Source organism: Xyrauchen texanus, chromosome 17 (assembly GCF_025860055.1).
Source record: "Xyrauchen texanus isolate HMW12.3.18 chromosome 17, RBS_HiC_50CHRs, whole genome shotgun sequence".
NCBI lineage: Eukaryota > Metazoa > Chordata > Actinopteri > Cypriniformes > Catostomidae > Xyrauchen > Xyrauchen texanus.
Genome location: NC_068292.1, coordinates 16,525,550 through 16,549,072, shown reverse-complemented (window position 1 = coordinate 16,549,072; position 23,523 = coordinate 16,525,550). Strand labels below are relative to the sequence as shown.

The 23,523-nt window shown below is 37.6% G+C and overlaps 1 protein-coding gene across 4 annotated transcripts in view; it reads left to right on the top strand.

Moving 5' to 3' along the window:
- LOC127657999 (nuclear receptor ROR-alpha A-like) overlaps positions 1-23,523 on the top strand; it is a 67,558-nt gene that overhangs the window by 22,446 nt on the left and 21,589 nt on the right. For 2 of the 4 annotated variants that reach the window (XM_052147054.1, XM_052147053.1), the window contains exon 2: positions 13,149-13,178. The exons of 1 other annotated variant lie outside the window; for it this stretch is intronic. In XM_052147054.1, the coding sequence (XP_052003014.1) occupies positions 13,149-13,178 (30 nt within the window). Of the gene's footprint in view, positions 1-13,148; positions 13,179-15,604; positions 15,803-23,523 lie in introns of those variants that run through there. One more of the 4 variants, XM_052147056.1, reaches the window with a different exon arrangement.

The window sequence follows — 23,523 nt, the reverse complement described above, 5'->3', positions numbered from 1 at the left end:
GGATAGTTCATCCACAAATAAAAATTTGATTATTATTTACATGCCATCTCAGATGTGTATGACTTTCTTCTGTTGAACACAAATCAATATTTTTTTTTATTAATTGTTACAATAATAAAGAAAAGAAAAAACATATATACAGTTCATACAAATAACATTTAAACCCCCACAACCACCCCTCCCAAACCCAACCCTGCCCTGACCCCCAACAAACATCCCCGTGGTCTCACATGAGTATATACACACAAAAAGCAAACAAACACTCCCGAAATGGGGGCGCTCCAGCTGACCTCCAACCCCTCAAAATAATCTGCCTGGTGATCATCACACTGGTCAGAACCCAATTCTATGTGTCTATTCCCCACATTGATGACCGCCTCATCACCCAAAACACAGAGTCTGGGGCAAAACGAAACCCGAATGCTCAACATGTCACACACAAATTCTAAACCTTTAACCAGAATTCTTGGATCTCAACACACCACCAAAATCATGGGCTGTGTCTCCATCCTCCGATTGGCATCACCATCAGGTGAGTGTGTCTTTAAGACCAAGCCTATGCAATCTAGAGTGAGTCCAATAAAATCTATGTAAAATATTGAATTGGATAAGATGCACTCTTGTATCTCTAGATGCAGACTTGATGGTTTTACACCATCCTTTCCTAGCCCACACTCCCTCCTCATATACCACCCCATAATCTCTTGACAGAACTTAAAGCTCCATCCCCCAGACTCTGAATTAGCAGCGAGTAATACACTGATGCCTAATGACCTTTTCCAAAAGCAGTAATCACCATTCCCAGAGTATCTGCTGCTTTAGGGGGGTGTATGCTACTCCCCCCCAAAAAAAAACAGAGCAGGTGGCGTAGTTGTAAATACCTATAAAACTAAGATCTGGGAATCCCAAAATTTTAAAACAAATTTTCAAAAGATTTCAACACTCCTCTCTCATATAGGGCACCGAGTGTATTAACCTCCCTCACAATCCACTCTGACCAGCAGAAAGGGGACTAATTAATATGTAATTTTGGGTTCTGACATATGCTCAAGGTAACATTTATATAAAGGTCAGAATTAAACACCGAGTGCAAATGCGAGATAACTAGGTGTAACTTCTCAGATTAGTTTGATAGAAAGGCTTTGCAATGGCGAAATAGGGGAAAGAACTTTCTGTTCAATACAAAACCATGGAAGTGGCTCTCTGGTGGAAGCGACCAATGAGCCAAATGTCTGAGACCGAATCCATAACAATAAAACTAAATCTTGGGTAGGCCTAGCCCACCTTTGTCAATCGGCCTATGTAAATTATAGAAATGTAATCTGGAATGCTTACCGTTCCAAACTAAAGACTTCACTGTGCTATTAAATTGCTTGAAATAAGATAGGGGACATCTACAGGGAGAGATTATAGCAGGTAGTTAAATTTTGGAATACAATTCATTTTAATAACATTAACCTTCCCAATCATAGATAAAATGTAATCTTCCTTTCTTATCGTGGCTGCTAATTGTTCCAGGGCAAGACAGAACAATAATGGGGAAAGAGGGCAACCCTGCCGGGTGCCCCTATCCAGAGTAAAATCATCTGAAATTAATACATTTGTTTGTACTGCCACTAACAGGTGTCAATAAAGTAACTAAATCCATGCAATAAATGTACTTCCAAACCTGTACATTTCCAAAATCTTAAAAAGATAATCCATATCAAATACATTTACGGCATCAAGTGAGATGGCAGCGACCAGAGTCTGATCATTCTCCACTGACAACATGATATTGATGAAACGCCTAATGTTATCAGAAGAACTGCGGCCCTGATCTATATGTATAAGAGATGTCATAACTTTACTTAATCAATTAGCCAAAATTTTTGAAAATATTTTAATGTCTAGCTGAATTAGGGAAATTGGATTGTAACTCTTACACCCGCTTGGATCTTTGTCCTTTTTAAGAATCTGACTTATCCGAGCTTGCATCATGGTTGGCGTAAGCTTTCCATTCTTTAATAATACCGTTTAAACTTCTAGCAAAAGTGGAGCCAGTTCAGTAGCATAAGATAGCACCCCATATCTTCCCAATTTTTTTCAGCTTCCTGCAGGGAAAGATGCGTTTCTTGAAAAAACACTATATCATATTTATTTCGTTTAAGAAAAGAAATAACCTTCCTTCTTTTATGGGGTGCCCCAACCCATTTACATTCCACGTGAAGAGAGACAATCCACTCATATTAACATTTGACATTTTGACATATTAGAAAAAATAGATTGTGTGTCAAAAACTAAATTATAAAGACCACATTCCAGCATTAGTGCAATAATCAAACCACAAACTTCCCCCAGAACCAAACAAATAGAAAAAAGAAAAACATGCGCATTAACCCTGTTTACGATAGTGCCAACCAGCATCCATCCATATAAACTCAGTCCATACACACCTACGAGAACCCCCGCGACAACTTTGCTGTCAGATTGCTCTAGTCCGGTGTTTCTATACAGATTTTGTGAGACAGAATTACATACCAGATGAAAATCTATAAAACAAACTCCAGCCAATAGGCAGAATAAACACAAATAATTTGTAGATTCATCCACATAATTGTCCCCAAAACAAACTCTAGCCTCTAGCGGAACCAGCTCACACACACACACACACACACACACAAAGCCGTACAGTTTCCTCTGACAGTCAAACGAATGTTCAGTGAGCCGGATGTTACTTGAGTGCAGCATATGACCTAATCCTTCCAGTGTCCTGCATAAAATACTCCAGCCAATAGGAGACACAAGCAAAAAGAATGTGCAGATTCATCCACAAACTGTCCTGAAGGAGTGTTACTACATAAAAAAAAACTTCAGCTGCTATGCGGAACCAGCACAAAATTCAAAAAAAGTGCCCAGTTTCCTTGAACAGTTAAGTGAATGTTCAGTGAGTCAGGTCCACTCGGCTGCAAAGTGAGCACCACACAATTACTTAATAATTGTATTGACTTTATGAAGGACAATGGTTGTTTGGGACAAGTAAATACTTCGCAGCCATCCTTAGTATTCATTCTCAACCTGGCCGGAAACATCAGTGCAAAAGCGACCCTCCGTCGATGCAAGAGTTTCTTGAAGGAGTGATATTCCACAAAACAATCTCCAGCTGCTAGGGGGAACCAAGTCAAGTCTGGTCAAGGCAAGTGGTTTTTATTGTTGTTTCAACCATATACAGTTAGTACAGTACACAGCGAAACGAGACAACATTCCTCCAGGACCATGGTGCTACATAAAACAACATAGGACAAACCCAGAACCACATGAGACTACACAGACTAAATAACATACCTATATAAAGTGCACATGCAAACGTGTGCACAGTACAATAAATGACTAACAATGAACAGGACAATAGACACAGTAAGAGACAGTGCAGTGCCGACCAGTACACAGTAGTGCAAAAGATGACAGTTTCTAAAAATGCCAATTGTAACATAACATACTATGAGATTGTGTTCTATGCACATAGCAGTTATTGAGGTAGCAGCCAGTTATAAAACGACAAAGTTAAAGTGCAACTCAGGACGTGTGTGTGTGTGTGTCAAACCAGTCTCTGAGTATTGAGTAGTCTGATGGCTTGGGGGAAGAAGCTGTGAGGATGGGGGATGGGAGATGTGATTTCCTCAGCCTTCGAAGAAAGTAGAGACGCTGCTGGGCTTTCTTGGTAATAGAGCTGGTGTTGAGGGACCAGGTGAGGTTCTCCGTCAGGTGAACACCAAGGAATTTGGTGCTCTTGACGATCTCCACAGAGGAGCCGTTGATGTTCAGCAGAGAGTGGTCACTCTGTGCTCTCCTAAAGTGAACAACCATCTCTTTTGTTTTGTCGACATTCAGAGACAGGTTGTTGGCTCTACACCAATCCGTTAGCCGCTGCACCTCCTCTCTGTATGCTGACTCGTTGTTCTTGCTGATGAGACCCACCAAGGTCGTGTCATCGGCGAACTTGATGATGTGATTCCAGCTGTGCATTGCTGCACAGTCGTGAGTCAGCGGAGTGAACAGCAGAACCAGCACAAAAATAAACAAAAAAGGTGCTCTGCTTCCTCGGACAGTCAAGTGAATATTTAGTGAGTCAGGCCCACTCAACAGCAATGTGAGAATCACACCATGATTTACTCATTCCATTGACTTTATAAAGGGCATCACTTGCTGTGGGCATGTAAATCCTTAGTATCTGTTCTCAATTTGGCCAGGAACATCAGTGCAAAAGTGACCTTCCATTGATGTAAGAGTTTTCTCAGGAGCAGAAAGCGAATACAGCCATCGTCGAGGAGGAGTAATGCTAGGAAGCAATTCAATAGCATAGTCGTACAGGCGATGAGGAGGAAGGGTCACAGCACGGGACCTTTTGAACACCGCCCCCAAATCATGGTATGCACTATTACGGATAAATCTGCAAGTTCATCATGCAACAAAACACAAGACTGGACAGGGGAGACAGCTGAGTTAATACAGTGCAAAAAACAGTAAGGGCTCCAAGCAAGAACATTGTTGGTTGACCAGTCTATGTGTGGGTTGTGCGTTACCAACCAAGGATGCCCCAACACTATTGGCGCTGATGTGGACCAGGTTAAAGGACAACTGCTCCGTATGATTTCCAGAGATGAATGTGACTGGCTTGGTGGACTGGGTGATGACAGTCAAGGGCGTGCGACTAAGGGTGTGGACGGTGATAGGTTCATCCAACTGGACCATAGGAACTCGCCACTCGGAAGCCAAGTTGATGTCCATAAAGTTCCCTTCGACTCCAGAATCCATCAATATGGAGACAGTGTGACTGGTTGATCCATATTGCAGCTGGGCTGGGAGATGTGTGCGTAATCTGGGGGCTTCATCCAGGGGTGTTGTGCCCGCCAGTAACCCCCTGCCTACTGATGAGTGTTGTCTTTTACTGGACAGGAAGCAGAGAAATGACCAGACTGGGCAAAATGAAAACATAGTCCTTGAATGAGGCGTTGTTGTTTCTCCCTATGAGAAATCCGAGTCCTCCCGAACTGCATGGACTGCGACTCCGGTGACCTGGCCGAAACTGTGGACTGGGTATGATGGCCAAGACACCCGGGTAGGTAGAGAGCAGCAGCAGCGATGGCGTAGGGCCAGATGTTGATCCACTCGGATGGCCAGGTTCACCAAGTCGTCAAAGCAGGAAGGCAGATCCAAGGGATAGATTTCATCCTAGATGCTGTCGGAAAGCCCATGCAGGAACCAGTCCCACATGGCATGATCATTCTTCTCACAAGATGCAAGATAGCATAGTCTGTGACCCGCCGATCTCCCTGAGACAGTCCAGATGAAACCTTCACCGCCTCACGACCTTGAGCCAAAAGCGATGAACACTCAGCAGAGCTCTGTGGTGATTGCTTGAAATGAAGCACAACAGGGATGTCTGTTGTCCCACATGGCAGTTTCCCATTCCCCTTCCGGAGAGGAGCGTGATAACGCATGCCATCTTCATTGTCTCCGATGGGAAAGTAGAGGGCTGCAACGTGAAGAACAAGGAAAATTGTGAAAGGAAAGTGCTGCAGGATTCCGACTTACCTGAGAAAGGGGCTGGAGGGTTGATACGAGCCTCTGAGCATCTAGAAACATAGGGAACAGCTGGATCCAGTGGGGCCGCTTCCTGGGTAGGTCCGGCATCAGGGTTGTTGAACGATAGAGGTGAGCTTAGCGAGCTGCGACGCCATCATCTCCAGAGCTCGGTTAGAAAAGGAGATTTGATCCTGCTGATGTCCCAGTAAAGCCCCCTGCTTAAACAGCCGGAGCGAAGAGTGGGTCCATGCTGGGTCCATCATGGCTAGATTGTTCTGTCAGAAGGTGAGACAAAGAAAGTTAAGAGCAGAGGAACAGTTCAAAGGATTTATTTACAATAAATTATAACTTCAACTGGGCTGGTGAAGTGTGGAGAACCTAGCATCTGCAGTAAGAAGGTGATAGGTGTGTTCAACGATGTTTACGTTCCTTGGCAGCGTAGTGAGTAGATCTGTGAGGAATCCTCTGTGAAGAGTATGTTCATAGACGAGGGTGTGAGTTGTGGTAGTCGGGAGATCCATGAGGAATCCTCAGTTGAAGTTTCGTGGGAGCAGAAAAAAGTGCACAGCAAACTGGAGGTAAACACACTCCCGACATCTAGGCAGAGATGGACATCTAGGCAGAGATGGGCAACCAAAACAGAAACACGAGACAGGACCAACAAGGCAGAGAGAGCGAGGTGAGTTCCTTCAACACCAAACAACAATGTAGCAAAGATACTGACACAACGAACGGATTAAGTAGGCAGTGAATCAGCAGAGAAACAGGTGCTACTGGCACGCTAATTAGTGGCATGTTCAGCGTTCCTATGGGAACAATCAGTGATCACACATGCCGGCAGTGCCTGAGCCACATGAGGGAGAGAAATAACAAAACAAACAGAATAAACTGACAAACTCACCGGGACCATGACACAATCCAATTGATTTTGGTTGAGAACAAACCAAAAAATAACACATTATTCACTGTACATTTTGCCATTGCATTCTCTAGGCACGATCATGATTTCAAACTTGATTACACTTCCTACTGCTTGACGCATGCACAGAGCACTAGATGGCGCTAAAGGAAGTGTAATCAAGCTTGAAATAGTGATCGCCAAGGAGACTGCTGTCAAGATTTATAGTGAAAAATAAGTTACATTTTGGTCTGTTCTCACTCAAAACCAATCAAGAAGTTCGATGGTCTTCATTAAGAAGACCATCCAACACCAAAGGTAGCTGTCTTATTGCCTTGCTGCCCTATCAGTCAATGACTCAACAGACAGCGTTTACTTACAAAGGTACCTTCAGAAAATGGTTTTGGACAGGCTACTGAGGCAACATGACACACATCGTTGCTAAGGTTCGAGCAACTGATTATCACCATCTGGTGACCACTAAAGTTAATACGTCTGTTCATTCATCCATCGGAACCACAATGGTCTAATAATCTAGAACAAAATGAAGTTACAGTTTTTGCTAAAATCAAGTGTATAATTTATAACTACAATATTAATTTAGTATATAGCCTCTGGAGGCAGCATTTTCCTGCTTTTGAACACAGCCCCCGATTAAACCTCTGGAGTCGTATGGATTACTTTTATGCTGCCTTTGTGATATTTGGACCTTCAGATTTCTGGTCACCATTCACTTGCTTTGATTGGACCAACAGAGCCGAAATATTTTCAAAAAAATCTTAATTTGTGTTCTGCAGATGAAAGAAAGTCATACATATCTGGGATTTCTTGAGGGTGAGTAAATGATGAGAGAATTTAAATTTTTGGGTGAACTATCCCTTTAAAAGACCTTTATCATATAAGGTCATAAACGGTTTAAGTGTAAACCAATCAACATAGGTAGATTTTTGCTGATTACCGCGATGTTGCTCTGCTAATTTAACACCTTTACAGGCGTTCTTACCAGCTTATCTAACTTTTGTGTGCACGACTATTTCCGTTTTGATGGGGAAAACGTGGAAATAGTTTTCTTGCTTTATTTTTGAATCAGCGTTCAGCTTATTGGTGTGTTCATACAAATAATTTGTATTAGATGGCAAAATCACAAGATATTGTATGACTTGGCTCGTACAAAAAGATATGACTTTTATTCCTATAGAGACCAACCAATAAACAAACAGAATTTTTAATCGAAATAATACAGGCATTTTATTTTAGCTTGCATCCTATCCAAAACTTTATTAAAAGAAAGTAAACATCTGTGAATAAATTTGGTTACTCATTTCATATTTATTTATGCAATACAAATGACTAGTGTATATCAATAACCTGTAATAGGCTTCCTTTATCTTGTTTCAAACCCTGATGTTTTCTTTCTTCCATGGTACAGGAAGGATTAGGTTTAGGTTTGGGGTTAAAATGTTGAAAAAAGCATAATAACATTGTTTATTGTTACTGTCACGAGACCGAGTTTTGATTCTCTTCTATAGAACAATCAAATAAAATGTTCTTTGTGGCACTTAAAGGGGTTTTTGCAAGGCATCATGCTGTAAACCCCTTTTCCCTCCTTGTTGATTCTGATGTCCTGATATTCCTTTTGTACATCTTTACCTTTAGTATCTTCATCGTCTGTACACAACTGGCCACTCAAATAATAATTTTATTGGTCCACTGGCATTTTCATTGTTGTTGTTTGGATGATTGCTGAGTCTGGTGAGAAAGCAATGCTCTCAGCCTTTATGGGCAGAATTAGGCCACCTTTATTATTAATGATTCTGATATTAATGTGAAGTTATTTTCTTTAAATCATCTCCACAGATATCCACTCCCAAATGCAGAAATTCCATTAAAACCATTCGCTCTTTTTTCTCTTGCTTTTTCTATCTGTCTCTCACTTTCTCTCTTTCTAACCCTCACATCACCCTGTTGGAAATAAATACCTCAGTGTTTGGTAAGAATGGACATAATCTAGATTAAAGGAAGGATTAATGTTTAGTGAGCGTCTTTGGATTCCTGTTCTATTTCCAGAAGCTGATTGGCTAATTTGAGATCCAGAAGTTTACCTCCACTATCCCACTGAACAGATTACCTCTTTTCACATACTGTACACACACAAACCTTTCATAGGTTCACACACATTGCAACCCTTTCTGGCAGTTTCTTCCCAAGACAAAGTGTGACATTTTGTTTGACAAAACATGGGGGAGATTTTGTATACGTGGGAGTGAGAAAGAACTTTAAAGACTGAACAGAGGAAGAGATGGGTGAGAGACAGAGAAACCACAAAGTAACACTCAATGACAATATGGCATATGTTACCTAATAGATGTTTATGAATCAACATAGATGAGTGAGAGGCAAATCTTGAGGCTTATATGATAATGTAAACGGTTGTCAATTGAAAACAAAAATGAGCATCAGATCTGTGCTGTTTCTCATGTACAGTTATAATTTGTTTACATTCAAGCTCATTCACAGTCTGTTGAGTTCAAAGTACTCTCTACAAGTGAGACTCTCAACATCGAAAATAAGTTTTTGGTTTGATAAAACATTATTGGCTGGTTTTCTTTGTTGATTTCTTTTGAAGCAGCAGGGGTCCTCAGTGATATCTGGTTATGTAATAATGGAGGATAAATGTCACCTCAAAGTTCATGACATCCCAATCGTCATGTGCCCAAGTGTTAGTTCCTTTTCTGACCATTGACTGTTTTTTATTGTTCCCTCCCATTTTTTCTTTGCTCAAGTCTCTGTCAGAGTTGAACATCTTGACACTGAACATTTTTTGTTTTTTTCACTATTCTTTTCTTTACTGCTGTGATGAAATGGAAGCATATGGGTTAGTTCTACTGGATATACTTATAGTAACAAGCATTATCCCCATCCTGCTGAACTGGCATAGACTACTCGCCCCTGCTGTATTCCTCTGGTAGGATTTGTTTTTTAGTAAAGAATCTATGATTAAACTGTCAGATTTAAGGACATCTAGTGTTGCCTTTGCTGTATGTTTTGGGTCATATCATGTCGGAAGTGCTATCTCTGAATTGCAGCATTTGTCCTGCTATATTTATGAGATTTCCTGTCCCTGTTAAAGTAAAACAAAAGGGATTCATGCTCTTATCAGATCTGATTGAATCAACAAAGTTCCATGATAATTCATGATAATTTGTACAAGATGGTGAAATCGCATGATGCAGTACAACTTTTAATCCCATGCAGACAACCAATCAACAAACGATGCAGGCATCAAGTTTGATCTAGCCTCCTATCCTTCACTATTTAAAGAAAGGAAACTTCTGTGAACAAGTTTGGCTACTCATTCCATATTTATTTTATTATGCAATACAAATTACTTGTGTATATCAATAACCTGTAATACTCTTCCCTAAACCCAACGTTGTCTTTTTTCTGTAGTGCACACAAAAGTTGCTTTCCTATTAAATATCATTTAAGGTTCAGTGTTTGGGTAAGGGCTTAGACTTTATGGTTAGGTTTAGGTTTGGGTAAGTGGTTAAATGTAGGAAAAATAGAACAAAGTAATAACATTTTTCATAGTTTTTTTTTTAATGGGAGTAAAATGTGTACGTTTTTGTGCAAACCAACTCATACAATTTCTCACGATTTTGCCATCTCGTGATTTTCTTATGATTTGTCGTGAAGGCCGTGTTAGATTGAATCTTCCTCATTGTTGATATATGTGGGAGTTGTATTTGGGGAAACTTTAAATTCCAATTTACGTGTCTTTGTCACCCTGTACCCAGACCGATTTCTGAACTGTGTGTGCTGTGGTTGTCTAAATGCACCGTTTGTCTGTCATGGCAGGTGGACTATGATTCTTATAGAGCTTTTTTATCTATTTTTTTTATCTCGTATTTTATCTAAATTACACAATGATGATTAATCGACTTTATAGACATTACAGTTTTATCGTCTGTTAATGCTGATATTCTGTAAAGCTGCTTTGAAACGATGTGTGTTGTGAAAGGCGCTATACAAATAAAATTGACTTGAATTGACTTGACTTATGAGATTTCTTGTCCAGGATCATTGCTTTCAAAAGACATTCAGTTTTAGGCTGGTTCACAACTGTTCTACCTTGTTTTGTGTGTGTGTGTGTGTGTCGTGTTTATCACTTTGTGGGGACCAAATGTCCCAATATGGATAGTAAAACCCGAAATCTTTGACATTGTGGGGACATTTGGTCAGTCCCTTTGAGGAAAACAGCTTATAAAATCATACTAATTTATGTTTTTGGAAAATGTAATAATGCAGAAAGTTTTCTGTGAGGGTTAGGTTTAGGGGTTGTGTTAGGGTTAGGGGATAGAATATATATTTTGTACAGTATAAAAACCATTATGTCTATGGAAAGTCCTCATAAAACATGGAAACCCAAAATGTGTGTGTGTGTGTGTGTGTGTGTGTGTGTGTGTGTGTGTGTGTGTGTGTGTGTGTGTGTGTGTGTGTGTGTGTGTGTGTGTGTGTGTGTGTGTGTGTGTGTGTGTGTTTCATTGCCTTGGAAAATATATTGTAATCTTTGTCTGTTTGGATTGTTTCATGTTCATCATGATTTGATGTTTCCTTCAAAATGATTTAACTATGTCAAATAAAAAACATAAATGGCAAAGAAATAGATAGACTTGGAGAAGATTGTTGGTTTTGTGTGACAAAGTGAGGGTTAAGAGTTTCTAGTATTTTCTGGTCATTTTATTATTATTATTATTTACAATGTAAAAATGTTTTTTCACATAACTTTAAAAAAAATGTGCTTTGTGTGGAAACATCTCAATTTAAAATTCTTGTATTATTATTATTTGTTTTACTAGTTTTTTAAACTATTTTCTTTTTTGATACACAAAATAAAGTAATTTTGTGTATCAAAAAAGAAAATAGTAAATAAAAACTAGTAAAACAAATAATAAAACAAAACCTTTGTGGGTTAGATAATTCATTCATTCATTTGTTCATTTATTCATTCATTCAAGCAGAAATGGGGCCTATATCCTTGAGTAAACAATTTCAATTTACCACTTTTTCAGCATAGGAGCACGCTTAAAAGTTCTATTTTTATAAAGAATTGTGTTGATTAGTGGATAATCTCAGTTAAATTAATTACGGTTCAATTTTAGCTCAATTAAACATGGAAGAATAATCTCCTGTCCTGTGTAGGAGAGGAGATTACGTTTTATAGATACTGTAGCTGACACCTGACAAGTGTGTTTTTTAATGCAAACCAGACTTTTGTGATGTTAATTTTATGTCAGGCACTGCTAAAAAGCGGCCTAAATGTCAGATTGCTTTGTCTGTATGTGTAAATATGTGTAGACTTATTTTACATGTGTGTGAAGTATTTTCACATATTTCAAAATGTAATTTAAATTTTCATGCTAAACATGTTATACATGCAGTGTGAATTATCTCTTTCACTACTCTCTCTGGTCCTGTAATAGACCTTATTCATAGCAGTCCATATTTAATTTTGGATGAGAAGTAAAAAAATATATACAAAATATATAAAGCTAGATCACATCTCATTTTCACAACTTATGTTTTCTGGAGGTTTTTGTCAATTGAAGTTTCTTGTTAATATTTTTTATTTTTTTTAATGTTTCATCAGCAGTATGATCCAAAACACTTTAAACATCCGTACAACCCACTGAAGAGAAGGTAAGTTTATCCCTTAAAGCCTTGTTGTCATTCTCTTCAAAAAATTAAAGATGGCGCTAGCATGAATAAGGTCCATAGCTGTGTGATTGAGTCACTGTGCCAGTTTGCCAAATGGAGCAATATATAGCATAATCAGGGCTTGGCTGTGTTATATAACTGCATTTAGATCTGTTACCATGATGCCTTATTTTACCATGATGATTCAGGTAGCACAGAAAATCCTTTAATCTGTGTCCAAAAGATGATCTCTGCTGCTCTTTTACACCTAAGCGTACACACACTTAAAAACATGTACACACACATCACACTCTTTCTCACCTGTCAGGATTTTTACCAATTCCTAGAATTTCAATCTACAGAAATCAGCAGAATCAAGAATCCCACTGACCGAAAAACTGCACTGGTCATTTTTTTCCCCCTTCTTCTATTAGCCAAAGCACGAGACAGAGTTGTGAAATACCCCACTTTCAGAGTCTTTGTTTCCGAGTGCGTCTGCAAGTCGCCATGCACCTATTTGAGTCTGTTCCGCTACATAAGCAAAAGTGACTTTTTCAAGAAGCCACAAAGCCCTTCAAAGAGGTAGAGAGAGAGTGAGAGAGACAGACAGAGAGAGAGAGACAAACCAAGAGGCCAGTGTGTTCTTCCCGGAGATGGTTATCTTACCTGCCCTGTCTTCAGACAGACACTCTGCTAAAAATACCCATGAAAACGACAAACACTGCATCAAATCTGAACTTTCTCAAAGTGTGGTCAAACGTCAGACAACGGAGATTTGGTGTTTGTGCTCGTGTGGGCTCGTGTGGGGGGGCTTTTCATCATTCAACTGTGAATGATAATGTTTGTTTGTGCTTTCATGCCCATAGCCGCATGCGTGTGCATTTGTGTTGTGTGCATGTGTTGGTGTATACACACTTTCATGTTATATTTTTAGTTGTGTAGGTGTGTGAATAACACCAACTTACTATTGTTTTATGCCCATCTTTAGGAAATCCTGTGCCCAAGAAACCTCATCTAAGTAAGTACAGAGCGAGAATGTCAACCATCCATGAGATACACACACATTTTTACCCTGTATATTTATGTGTGTTTGTGTGTGTGTGTTGTATGCTAAAGCTATATTATTCATTATAAAGTCGGCTGTGGCTCAGGTGGTAGAGCGGGTCGGTCACTAATTGCAAGGTTGGCGGTTCAATTCCCGGCCCACAAGACTCCACCTGCTGAAGTGTCCTTGGGCAAGCTACAGAACCCCAAGTGGCTCCCAATGGCAGGCTAGAGTAATGCATGGCAGCTCTGCCGTCATTGGTGTATGAGTGTGAGTGTGTGTGTGAATGGGTGAATGGGACACAGTGTAAAGCGCTTTTTAACCGCTAAAGTTAAAAAAGGCACTATATATTTATATGTGCAGACCATTTACCATTTTACCATAAAACATATAGTTCACGTTCTGGGTGTTGATTGGTCAATAGCTGTGCTTTATTAACGATGACAGCACAGCTACAACCTCTTCACTGAGCTGCTATTTCTATTAATGTGCAACATGCATAGTTGATTATTATTTTTGTTGAATATCATGTTTACTGCCTGGTGTGTTCGTGTCATGTTGGAATCACTTTTTATAGAGCTCATAATTACTTTTACAATGGAATTCTATGGAAGTTCCAAATTTACAGTCATTTATCGGGTAAAAAGTGGCCTCAACAGTTAATAGTAATTTTAAACACATATTTAAATTTGATATTCTATTTTCTATGCCATTTTTACCTGGAACACTTTCTTTGTTCTTAAACATTTTTCAAGAAAATCTAGAGGTGAATTAATGTAGCGATAAATATTTTGCTGTTATAAACAACAAAGCCATTTTGGCGTTGAGTGTTGCCATGAAAATATATAACTTCAGAGGTTTCCGACATATAACAGCTCTGAGTAGAATCATTTGTTGCATTGCAGAATACATTGAACTCTATGGAGTGAAGCATCAGCATTGCTGTCTTCGCCACATTTCTATTCTGTCAAGAATTGTAAAGTGGCACTCAAAATTTGACCTTTTGCTGTAGACCTTTTGATACATCAACCAATGATTACCGGGCACATTACCGGGATTTACTCATAATTTTTAACTTATTGTTTCCGCTTTGCATAGTTCTTTACAATGCCCTTCATCCGTGTCTATATTTACAATATAGCACGGCCTCTTGTACCTTATTGCTGTTTTTCAGTGTGTGATTGCATGCTTTGAGGGATGTTTAAGTGGCATGTTTTACCCCCAGTGCACCATGTTGTTTGTTGCATATCAGAGAACCCTTCCATTGTGGTTAAGGAGGGGGGCCTATATCAATGTAGCAAAGCGGTGCATAATTACACCTGTGAAACACACAGAAACACACACAATGCACCTGTATCCTCATATATTTTTATTTCAGCCACAAAAGCTGTATGTTTAAACGTGAGCAAAGCAAAATGTGTTTGCTACCATCGACATACAGGTGCACACAGCTATGGGTGTGTGCTCCATCTGAATCAAGATAAGATCTGAGAGTATTTTTGTATAGAGATGCTGTTTAAAACACTTCCCGCCTTTGCATTTGATTATATTAGTGCACATTGTGTAGTATCTCTCTTGCCTTCCCTCTTCCATTTATGGTTTAGCATATTTAAATAAAACCTTATTAGGCCATCTACTTCCGTATTTTCCTTTTTTCAGATCCTCCTCAAAATAACATATTTCTAAAATTTCACTCAATAAAAAAGTAAGAAAACATTTTGTAGGTGGTTTAGAAAACACCTAGAATGTGGTGGCACCATGATTCATAATGACAAGCAAAAGCAAGACTCTGCCGTATGCTGTGACAGCAATATCACATGATGAACTTAAACAGGTTGTTAACACCAAAGCTCTCTCCCACCAATCAGACCACCTTCACATCCTTTCTGTACAATGCTTCCTCATTGAAAATAATAGCCAAGAGAAAAGTCAACACTTTACTTGAGGAGCTAATTTACAGCTTTAAACATTACATTTCTCAATGAATACACAAAAAAACTTCACTGAATGCATATGTGAAAATGTGAACATGTAATTTACTCTTGCTCTGTTGTGACAGGTATTTATTTAGCTGAGTTAAACACTTAACATTAGAGAAAGAAGAATGGAGTGAGTAATACAGAGGTACTGCAAGGAGGGAACATATAATTTCAGGAAGAAGGATGCAAAGACAAGCTTAAAGAGACAAGCAGCTCACTACTTAAATGGAAAGAGAAAGAGAAACCTATAGAGTCCAACTATAGACGGACAGAAAAACAGCACAAAAAGTTCCTTAGAAGAGAGAGAGAGAGAGAGAGAGAGAGAGAGAGAGAGAGAGAGGTGTACCTATTTGCTGTTAGTTTGTCTGAAAGGGACAGGCCCTCTCTCTCTTTTCACTCTCAGATAGAAACACACACAAATGCTGTCTCTCTCTGTCACACCTCAACAGAAAACCACCTAATCCCTCTGACATCTACCACATAGCGACAACCTCGTCTGTTAAAGAAGCAATCTGATTGACAGTGTGAAACAGAGCTTTCAATCATAATAAGTGATTTAGACGTATATCTTCACAAGAGAAAGACAGCAGTTCACACATGCTGTGAAAATGATGCGAGGTAGGCATTTGTGTTTGTGTCTGTGTGCTTGGCCTAGGAAGTATTCTTATTAGTGTGTATTTTAATCAGTGTTTGTGTGGGTGTGTGACAAATGCTTGTTTACATCTCACTGAAGTCGACCTGATGGTTTATGTTTTCTTAGCGCAACGTACATCACAAAAGACAACTGGAAGAACCAATTTTTTTTTTCTTCCACACTGCCTTTCTTGTCACTTATCAAATTTAAAATAAAATACTTAGATAGGCATCATCCAATGTTTTGAGCCTTTTTAGCCTAAAGATATTCACCTTTTTCTTTCGAGTTTCATTCTATGTAGTTTCGGTTGTTTGTAGTTGTACACAACTATTGCCGCCATGTTAACTGAACCATGGTTACTGAAATGTCCAAAACTTTACTTTGTGTTTGAGTTGAGGTGGATGATGAATATCCACAGGATATAGTACGAATACAGAAAGCAGTGATGGTCTAACATACGTTTATTATGAGGTTAGGATTCTGATTTGCAGGATGTCCTGATTAAAACCAAAGATACAACAATACAGCACAAAATAACTAACACCAGAGTTATCTTTAGGGTGTAGAGTCTCAGTACAATCCTAATATGGTTTAAATATCTGATTAATCTGCTTTGCCGAAAGGTTTATTTATTTATTAATGTATAGAAGTTACCATGCAGCTTCTTTTATTTTTAATACTTTTTTCAAACTTGCTTTATGTTTGTTTTTCCTCATGTAATTTATTAATAGCTTTTACAGTAGCTGACAGTTATATGATTGTAGACTCATATGTAGTTTGCGTGGAGAGGTGCAGCGTGGGTGTGTGACTCTACATTTTCCCGCTCTGGTTATTAATAAGGATTTTCATAATTAAATATGCCACACTATTCCACAATTTGCCTTTGAACTTAAAGCATAACATTAGAGGTTTAGTCTAAATTTGGGTTTGATATGAAAAACTGAATAATCATCTTTGAAGCCGATGGTAAATCTTTTAAATAGATTTAACTATCTAAAAACTCTATTCTTAATTTGAAGCAGAATTATATAACAAGTCTGCAATATGACAGTAATGAAATAGTCCATGATGATAAGTAACAATTTGCTAGGTCTTTTCTGTAGTTAAGATGTAGCGAGATGTTCAAATTGCCAAAACTCATCTAATATTCAGAATTCTGTCAGTTAGTTACATTTTGCAAAACTATCATATATTAACTGTGACTATGTCTATTTCTGATTTTGTGAAAAATATTTTTTCATATCCTTAAACTCTATAAGGAATTAACAATAGAAACAGTGACAGTTATTATAAACAGTTATAATATCATCTAATCAATTTAAAAGTTGAAGGCTCATTGCCTTAATGTTTCATAATGACAACTAATTTTCATACCATGCTTGCCAAAGCCACAATATTGTTTAATGGCCAGATCAATCGATTATTAGTTTATCTCATGCTTTGTGGCTGTGATAATCAGAACCACAGCTGTAGATATGATGAAGAGTGCACAGATAAATCATGTACTGCATGCAGATTATCTCATTAATTAAACAAACTCAGATAAGCATTCGCTTTATGAAACACTTGAACATCCTCCGTTCACTGTCAGGGTGTTTGTTAGGCCTACAAAAGAGAGGAAAACACAATCGCAAAGAAAATTGTTTCAACTGCTAAAAGATAAAGACGATTTTAAGTGCTACATCATTCCGACATTACTCTAAATCAGGCATTTTTTACAGTCCCCTAAAATTGAATTTTCCATAGCAGCCCACATCATGTATGTGGTTGAATATCTGCTTGTCAAAATTGCAACAATTCAAGCAGGACTTGCTGAAGTCAGCTGCACTGTTGTATATTATCACCTTGCATCATCTGATGCTGGTTTGCCCGGAAGCTCTCACGCTCGCTGTCCAGAACCTGCTGAAAGCTTTTTTTTTCTTTCTTTCTTGCTTTTTTTTAGATTGACAAATTGTAATGACACCATGAAAGAATGACTGATAGTGTTTTATAACGATAACTATTGTATCATATGTCATGAAAAAGTGATTATTACACATCATTTTGACTGGTGTTTATGTGTTTTGTTATTCAGGCAACATTTCTTGAAATGTCAGAAATGTCTTAATTAAAATGTAAATGCTATAAGGTTTCTGTAAGGGACAGAATTGGGGATAACATGTAGTTATTAGGGCTGTCGATTTAATGCGTTAATTCAGTGTAATTCATTTTATTAAAGATAACGCGTTAAAAAAATGAACGTAATTAATCGCAATGACCCCGGATTGTAATAAGGAAGATTCCTGAGAAATGCAAGCTTACTTCAGAGAGCAGTAATTGAAACTTCAGCTGTGTGGCAACGCGCAGTTTATACAGTGAAGAAAACAACCATCCAGCAGACAGAACACAGACATGCTTTACGTTCTTGCGTTCAAAACATTTGATGGAGCACATATTCGAACTAAGGGATCTCAAGACGTGTTCTAAGTATTAAACTATATTTAACTTGACACAGTGACCTAAAAATTTTATGTTTATGACGCAACGCACCAGAGAAGCTACACAAGCATGTCTGACGTTTGTTGAAATTGACGGGTCCTTAAACAAGCCCTCATAATAAATCTCGAAATGATTGACAAATTCACTTGTGTAATGGATTGCTGTGAATTGTATGCCAATGATTGACTTATGATCAATAATATGGTAGTAAACAATACATTGTATTCTAAAGCTGCTTTGTATTGTCTTATCAATGATTAACTCTTCTGCTACAAGAATGTAATGCATTTTAATTATCTAAATATATATATTTATATATATATATATATATATATATATATATATATATATATATATATATATAAATAAATTTTACATATTTAAAGAGAACTATGTATCATTATGTCATCATTATATATTTAATATTGTTATATGAGGGGCTTTCTCAGCAAATATTTGTATATGCAATTAAATGTGATTAATCGCGATTAATTAATCGGTACATCATGTAATAAATTTTAATGATTAACATTTTTAATCGATTGTCAGCCATAGTAGTTATTAAAATTAGTGTAAGAACAAAATTATGTCCTATCAACTGGGTACCTGCTTGTGTGTTTGTGTGTGTCTGTAAAGTCAGTTTACTCTTGTTCCGCTGCTTATAGGGGCATTAACGTTCTCAACAGGTTTTCATTCCACAAGGCCTGTGTGTTAATATTAGACAGAGAGTAGCAGCGCTATAGATGTCACATTGAACAAGAGTTAGTTATCATCAGGAGGACCTATAACACCCTCGGAGCTGGAATTAAAAAATCGATGACTTTGTTCAAATTCACTTTACAAACATTAAGAAAACATGCACAGCAAGACATTTTGCAGTGTTGCACTAGATTCTAACTGCACACACACATACACACACACACATTCTGAACATGCTGCCATTTAATGCTTCACCAGCTGCACGGCTGTTTGGCGCTGTGGTCACCCGTTCAGTGTGTGAGTCTGTGTGTATATATGCACAAACATATGTGTGTATGTGCACAGGTGTGCGTGCAGAGTTTTTGTTTGATGCCATTTTCCATCACCTACATTTTGGGTGTAGTTTTCCTCCTTTGTTGCCAAGCAGCGAGGTGTATCAGTCATAAAGAAAAAAAATTATCCAAAATTCAATTTGAGAGTTTACTTGTTTTTTTGTTTTTTGTTTTAAACATAAATGAAAATGAATCGGTTCTGTTTAAATATAGAGCCGATGCTTATGAAACTGAATGCTTTGAAAGCAAAGTTGAAACTTGTGCATACTAAAGTATATTACTGTGGATATTTACCCCTTTTTTGTGTGGGGGGGTTTCACACCTTTTTTCACTCTTGTTCTTAAATGTCTTTAAATCTTCAAAGACATTGAAATCATGACTTATACCTTCAGTCTCCTGAAACCTTGAAAATCAAAAAGATTTTCTTTCCCCGTGTACTCATAAAGCTTTTCCATTCAGAATGTTTTTAAAATAGTCCAGCTTCGAGATCGTTTATAGACATATTCAGATATGTTAATATAGACAATGAGAGTAAAATGTGATTCTTTGTGTGTATGCCTGAAACAACATGCTCAGCATTAATTTCTTATTTAACTTAACTTTAACATCTTATCTGTTGCCACTTTTTCCTGTGACAGAAAATGTTTTTTTGTGGTGGTACATCTTTGTTGAATTTTTATATGCATGTAGTTCTTTAATTAGCAATTCATGATTTATCTTGGCAACAGTAATATTCATTTTAGAAATATTTTTACTTAATTGTAAAAAAATACTTTTCATTACTAGGATGTATAAATGTTATTAGTTTTGTCCTGAGCTCAGATAATGTTTTTGCTGTTAAAGGAGTTTTACTATCAATTGTTTGACAAAGGTTATTAATCTATTTGATTTAACAATTTTTTGTTAAACAATGTTTTATTTTAATATTATTTATTGGATGATGACATGCAAAACCTTAAGCCATAATGGATTTTTTTATATTTTTTTTATTAAAATTAGGACATAATAATTAAATGGTTATTCAGTTTGTTTTATACCACTCTAGAGCATTAGATATAATGGTGTTAATTCATTTCAATTAAATGTTTCAATATATGTAATAATCTTTCAAATTCATTAGTTCATCTCAGCGCATGTGTATCTGTATACTGTGTCTCTTTGAAAGACACTGGCTCTTGATGTTTTTCAGGTTTTCTCCTTTCCTCTCTCTTTCATTCTTTCTCTTGCTTTCTTTTTTTGTCCTGTCACAGCACTCTTGTGTTCATCTCGAGGATTTCCGTTAGTGGAACTTTGTGGTTTTTCGGTAGTTTACAGTGCAAAATGCTGTGATGGAGATTTCAGAAGAAGAATAGAGACAGAACCACTGAATCCAAACACAGGGAGACTAGTTATCCTATCTATATGATAAAGAAAAATAGAAGAACACTGCCTTGGCTTAAAAGTAACTTTAGAAAAGAGAGGTGCTCATTGCTGGGGCTATAACAATTCCAAAATTATGAGGGTAAACTAACTTAGAAAAAGGGCCGTGATGAAAAGCAGTTTGTCTGCCAATACACAGTGGTTTTTAATGTATTTGGTCAATTTAAGTAAAGGCTTTTTATTATTGGAGACTTGGAGAGTGCCTTGTAAAACAAAGAATAAAAACAGAATACTACAATGGTAATTTATTTCATTAACGTTGTGTCTTAAATCTTTACCAAGTTCAGAATGTATTTTATTTTTATAATTTGTTAAAACATATCCCTTTTAGAGAACTTGGGCATCTGAAATGAGTTTTGAGTATTGCAGGGCTGTTTTCTACAAACTTTCAAAAGTTTAAAAATCATGAATCTACAGAACAACAACAGAGGATTCTTTGCAGTAGTCCCGCCATTTTTTCTGACCTAAATACTGAAGTTGTAGTATAGTTTTATGTAATTTTCCTCTATCAGCAGCACATCAAAGATAATCATTTACGACATATCACATCTTGCATCTTAGTTACAGTCAATCAGAAATATATGAGACAGTATCTTCATTTCTTGTCTGTATGTCTGTATGACAGGAGAGATACAATCACACAACTGGAAGTTGCTTGATCATAGTGCAAAATTGGCTACTGCACATTTCGACAGGCAACTTTTTATTTGTTCAGTTTTAGCCTAGATTATGCTTTCTTGAAATTTGGTTTAGTTACATTTTTGCTCCATTTTTAACCATTTTTGGAACAATATTTGTATGGATAAGTCAAAGTTTTATGCAAATCTACTATGGTAAGTACCTATTAGTAACTGCTAATAGTTTGTTATGTCTTATATGTCTTATTTTGAATTACATAAAGAAATATGACAAATGTTTTTTTTTCTGTATAAAATTAACGTTTTAAGAGGCTTGATTATTGTGTGTAATGATGCTTAAGATTGTTAAACTCATGAGATTGGACACTGGGTTTTTACGTATAGCTCCCATGCAAAATGTAGGATGGTTCTTATCTTTGGTATATTTCCATCACTTTCTCTGCACTTTGGATGGAATGATAAAGAGTGAACAGAGATGAGAAACACTTTGTAGGTATCAGCATGCGGTGAAGGTGATGAGATTGCAGAGAAGAGAAAAAAGAGAGAATATTTGCTCTTAATCAGCTTGTGGTATCATAGAGATAGAATGAGAATGAGAGGTTTTTGTCTATATGGAGATATTTGTCTTGATTTGGAGTATTTGTGTGTGTGTGCATGTGAACAAGTTTTAGACACTTATGAAAAATGGTGCGTAATGAGGATGTCTTCAAAAATAATTAGATAAATAGTTTTCATTTATCACTTAATATCATATAAAGTCCAGTAAACATTAATAAGCTAAATCAATGTTCGATGTGGCCTTTGCCTTTAAAGGGGACCTGTTATGCAAAATTCACTTTTACATGGTGTCTGTACATAAATGTGAGTCGGCAGTGTGTGTACACAACCACCCTACAATGTTAAAAGTCCACCCACTCCTCTTTCTTATATTTCTAGTAACAGTTAAAGTGACGTCACGTTAGAGCAGGCCTTGCCCGCGACTGGTGATGGACTCCACCCTATTATCATAGATCCTCCCCTGAGTGATCTACACACAGTCCACCATTTATTTCCGTGCCTGAGCAGATACAATGAGAAGAATAACGTCTCAGCTTCGAAAGCATCATAAGTGTTCTGTTGTTGGCTGTATAAGTGAACATAAGAGTCTTCATGCGCTCCCGGGATCAGAGCCACTGAAGACGCAGTGGACAATTTGAAGGAAATGTGCCCCAAAATATAAATAAATGTGTGTATGTTTGTGCAAATCATTTTACACTGGACTGCTTTGTGAATGAGTGTCAATATAAAGCAAGATTTTCAAATGTTTTTATTCTCAATCATGGATCAGTACCAACTGTTCATGTTCCAGCTTTATATCCTGAAGATCGCACTTTATATTTTGTGAATGTTTGCATATCGCCTTTCCGAATGTGCTTGTTAGCTGATTCCATGACTAATGCGGCTTAAGTTACCATTGTCAATGATTGAATTCACGGAGACCAGAGCTATGTCGGGGGCGGGGAGCAGCAGCTCATTTCCATTTAAAGGGACACACACATAAATAGTGTGTTTATGATTCCACCCAAAACGGGGCATTTACAACATGATATATTAAATGATCCGTGGGTATTTTGAGCTGAAACTTCACAGTTTCTGGGGACACGTGAGACTTATATTACATCTGTAAAAAGGGGCATAATAGGTCTCTTTTAAAAGCGCACCAATTCTCTTAGGTACACCTGTGGGGCTATTCCACTGCACGGTACATCTCGACTCAATTCGACTCTGCTCGCTTTTTTGGGGTTTTCCACTGTGGATAGTACCTGGTACCTGATACTTTTTTTAATACCACCTCGGTCGAGGTTCCAAGCGAGCCGAGCCGATACTAAATGTGACATCAAAATCCTGCAGATCACTGATTGGTCAGGAAGAATCATCACTAGCAGCGTCACTGGATTTCCGACACTCAACATCAACCCGCTAGTTTTAAAGTTTGCAACAGCGATAACAGTATAATTTGTTCACTCAACTTTCGAATTGTGAAAAAAAAAAATGGCTGTACACAAAACCACGCCATGGTCAATAAACGAGGTGCAGACGTTCCAGTCGTTAGTGATGAGCAAAACGATAAAGTCTCTCAGGAAGTGTCTCAGATGTTGG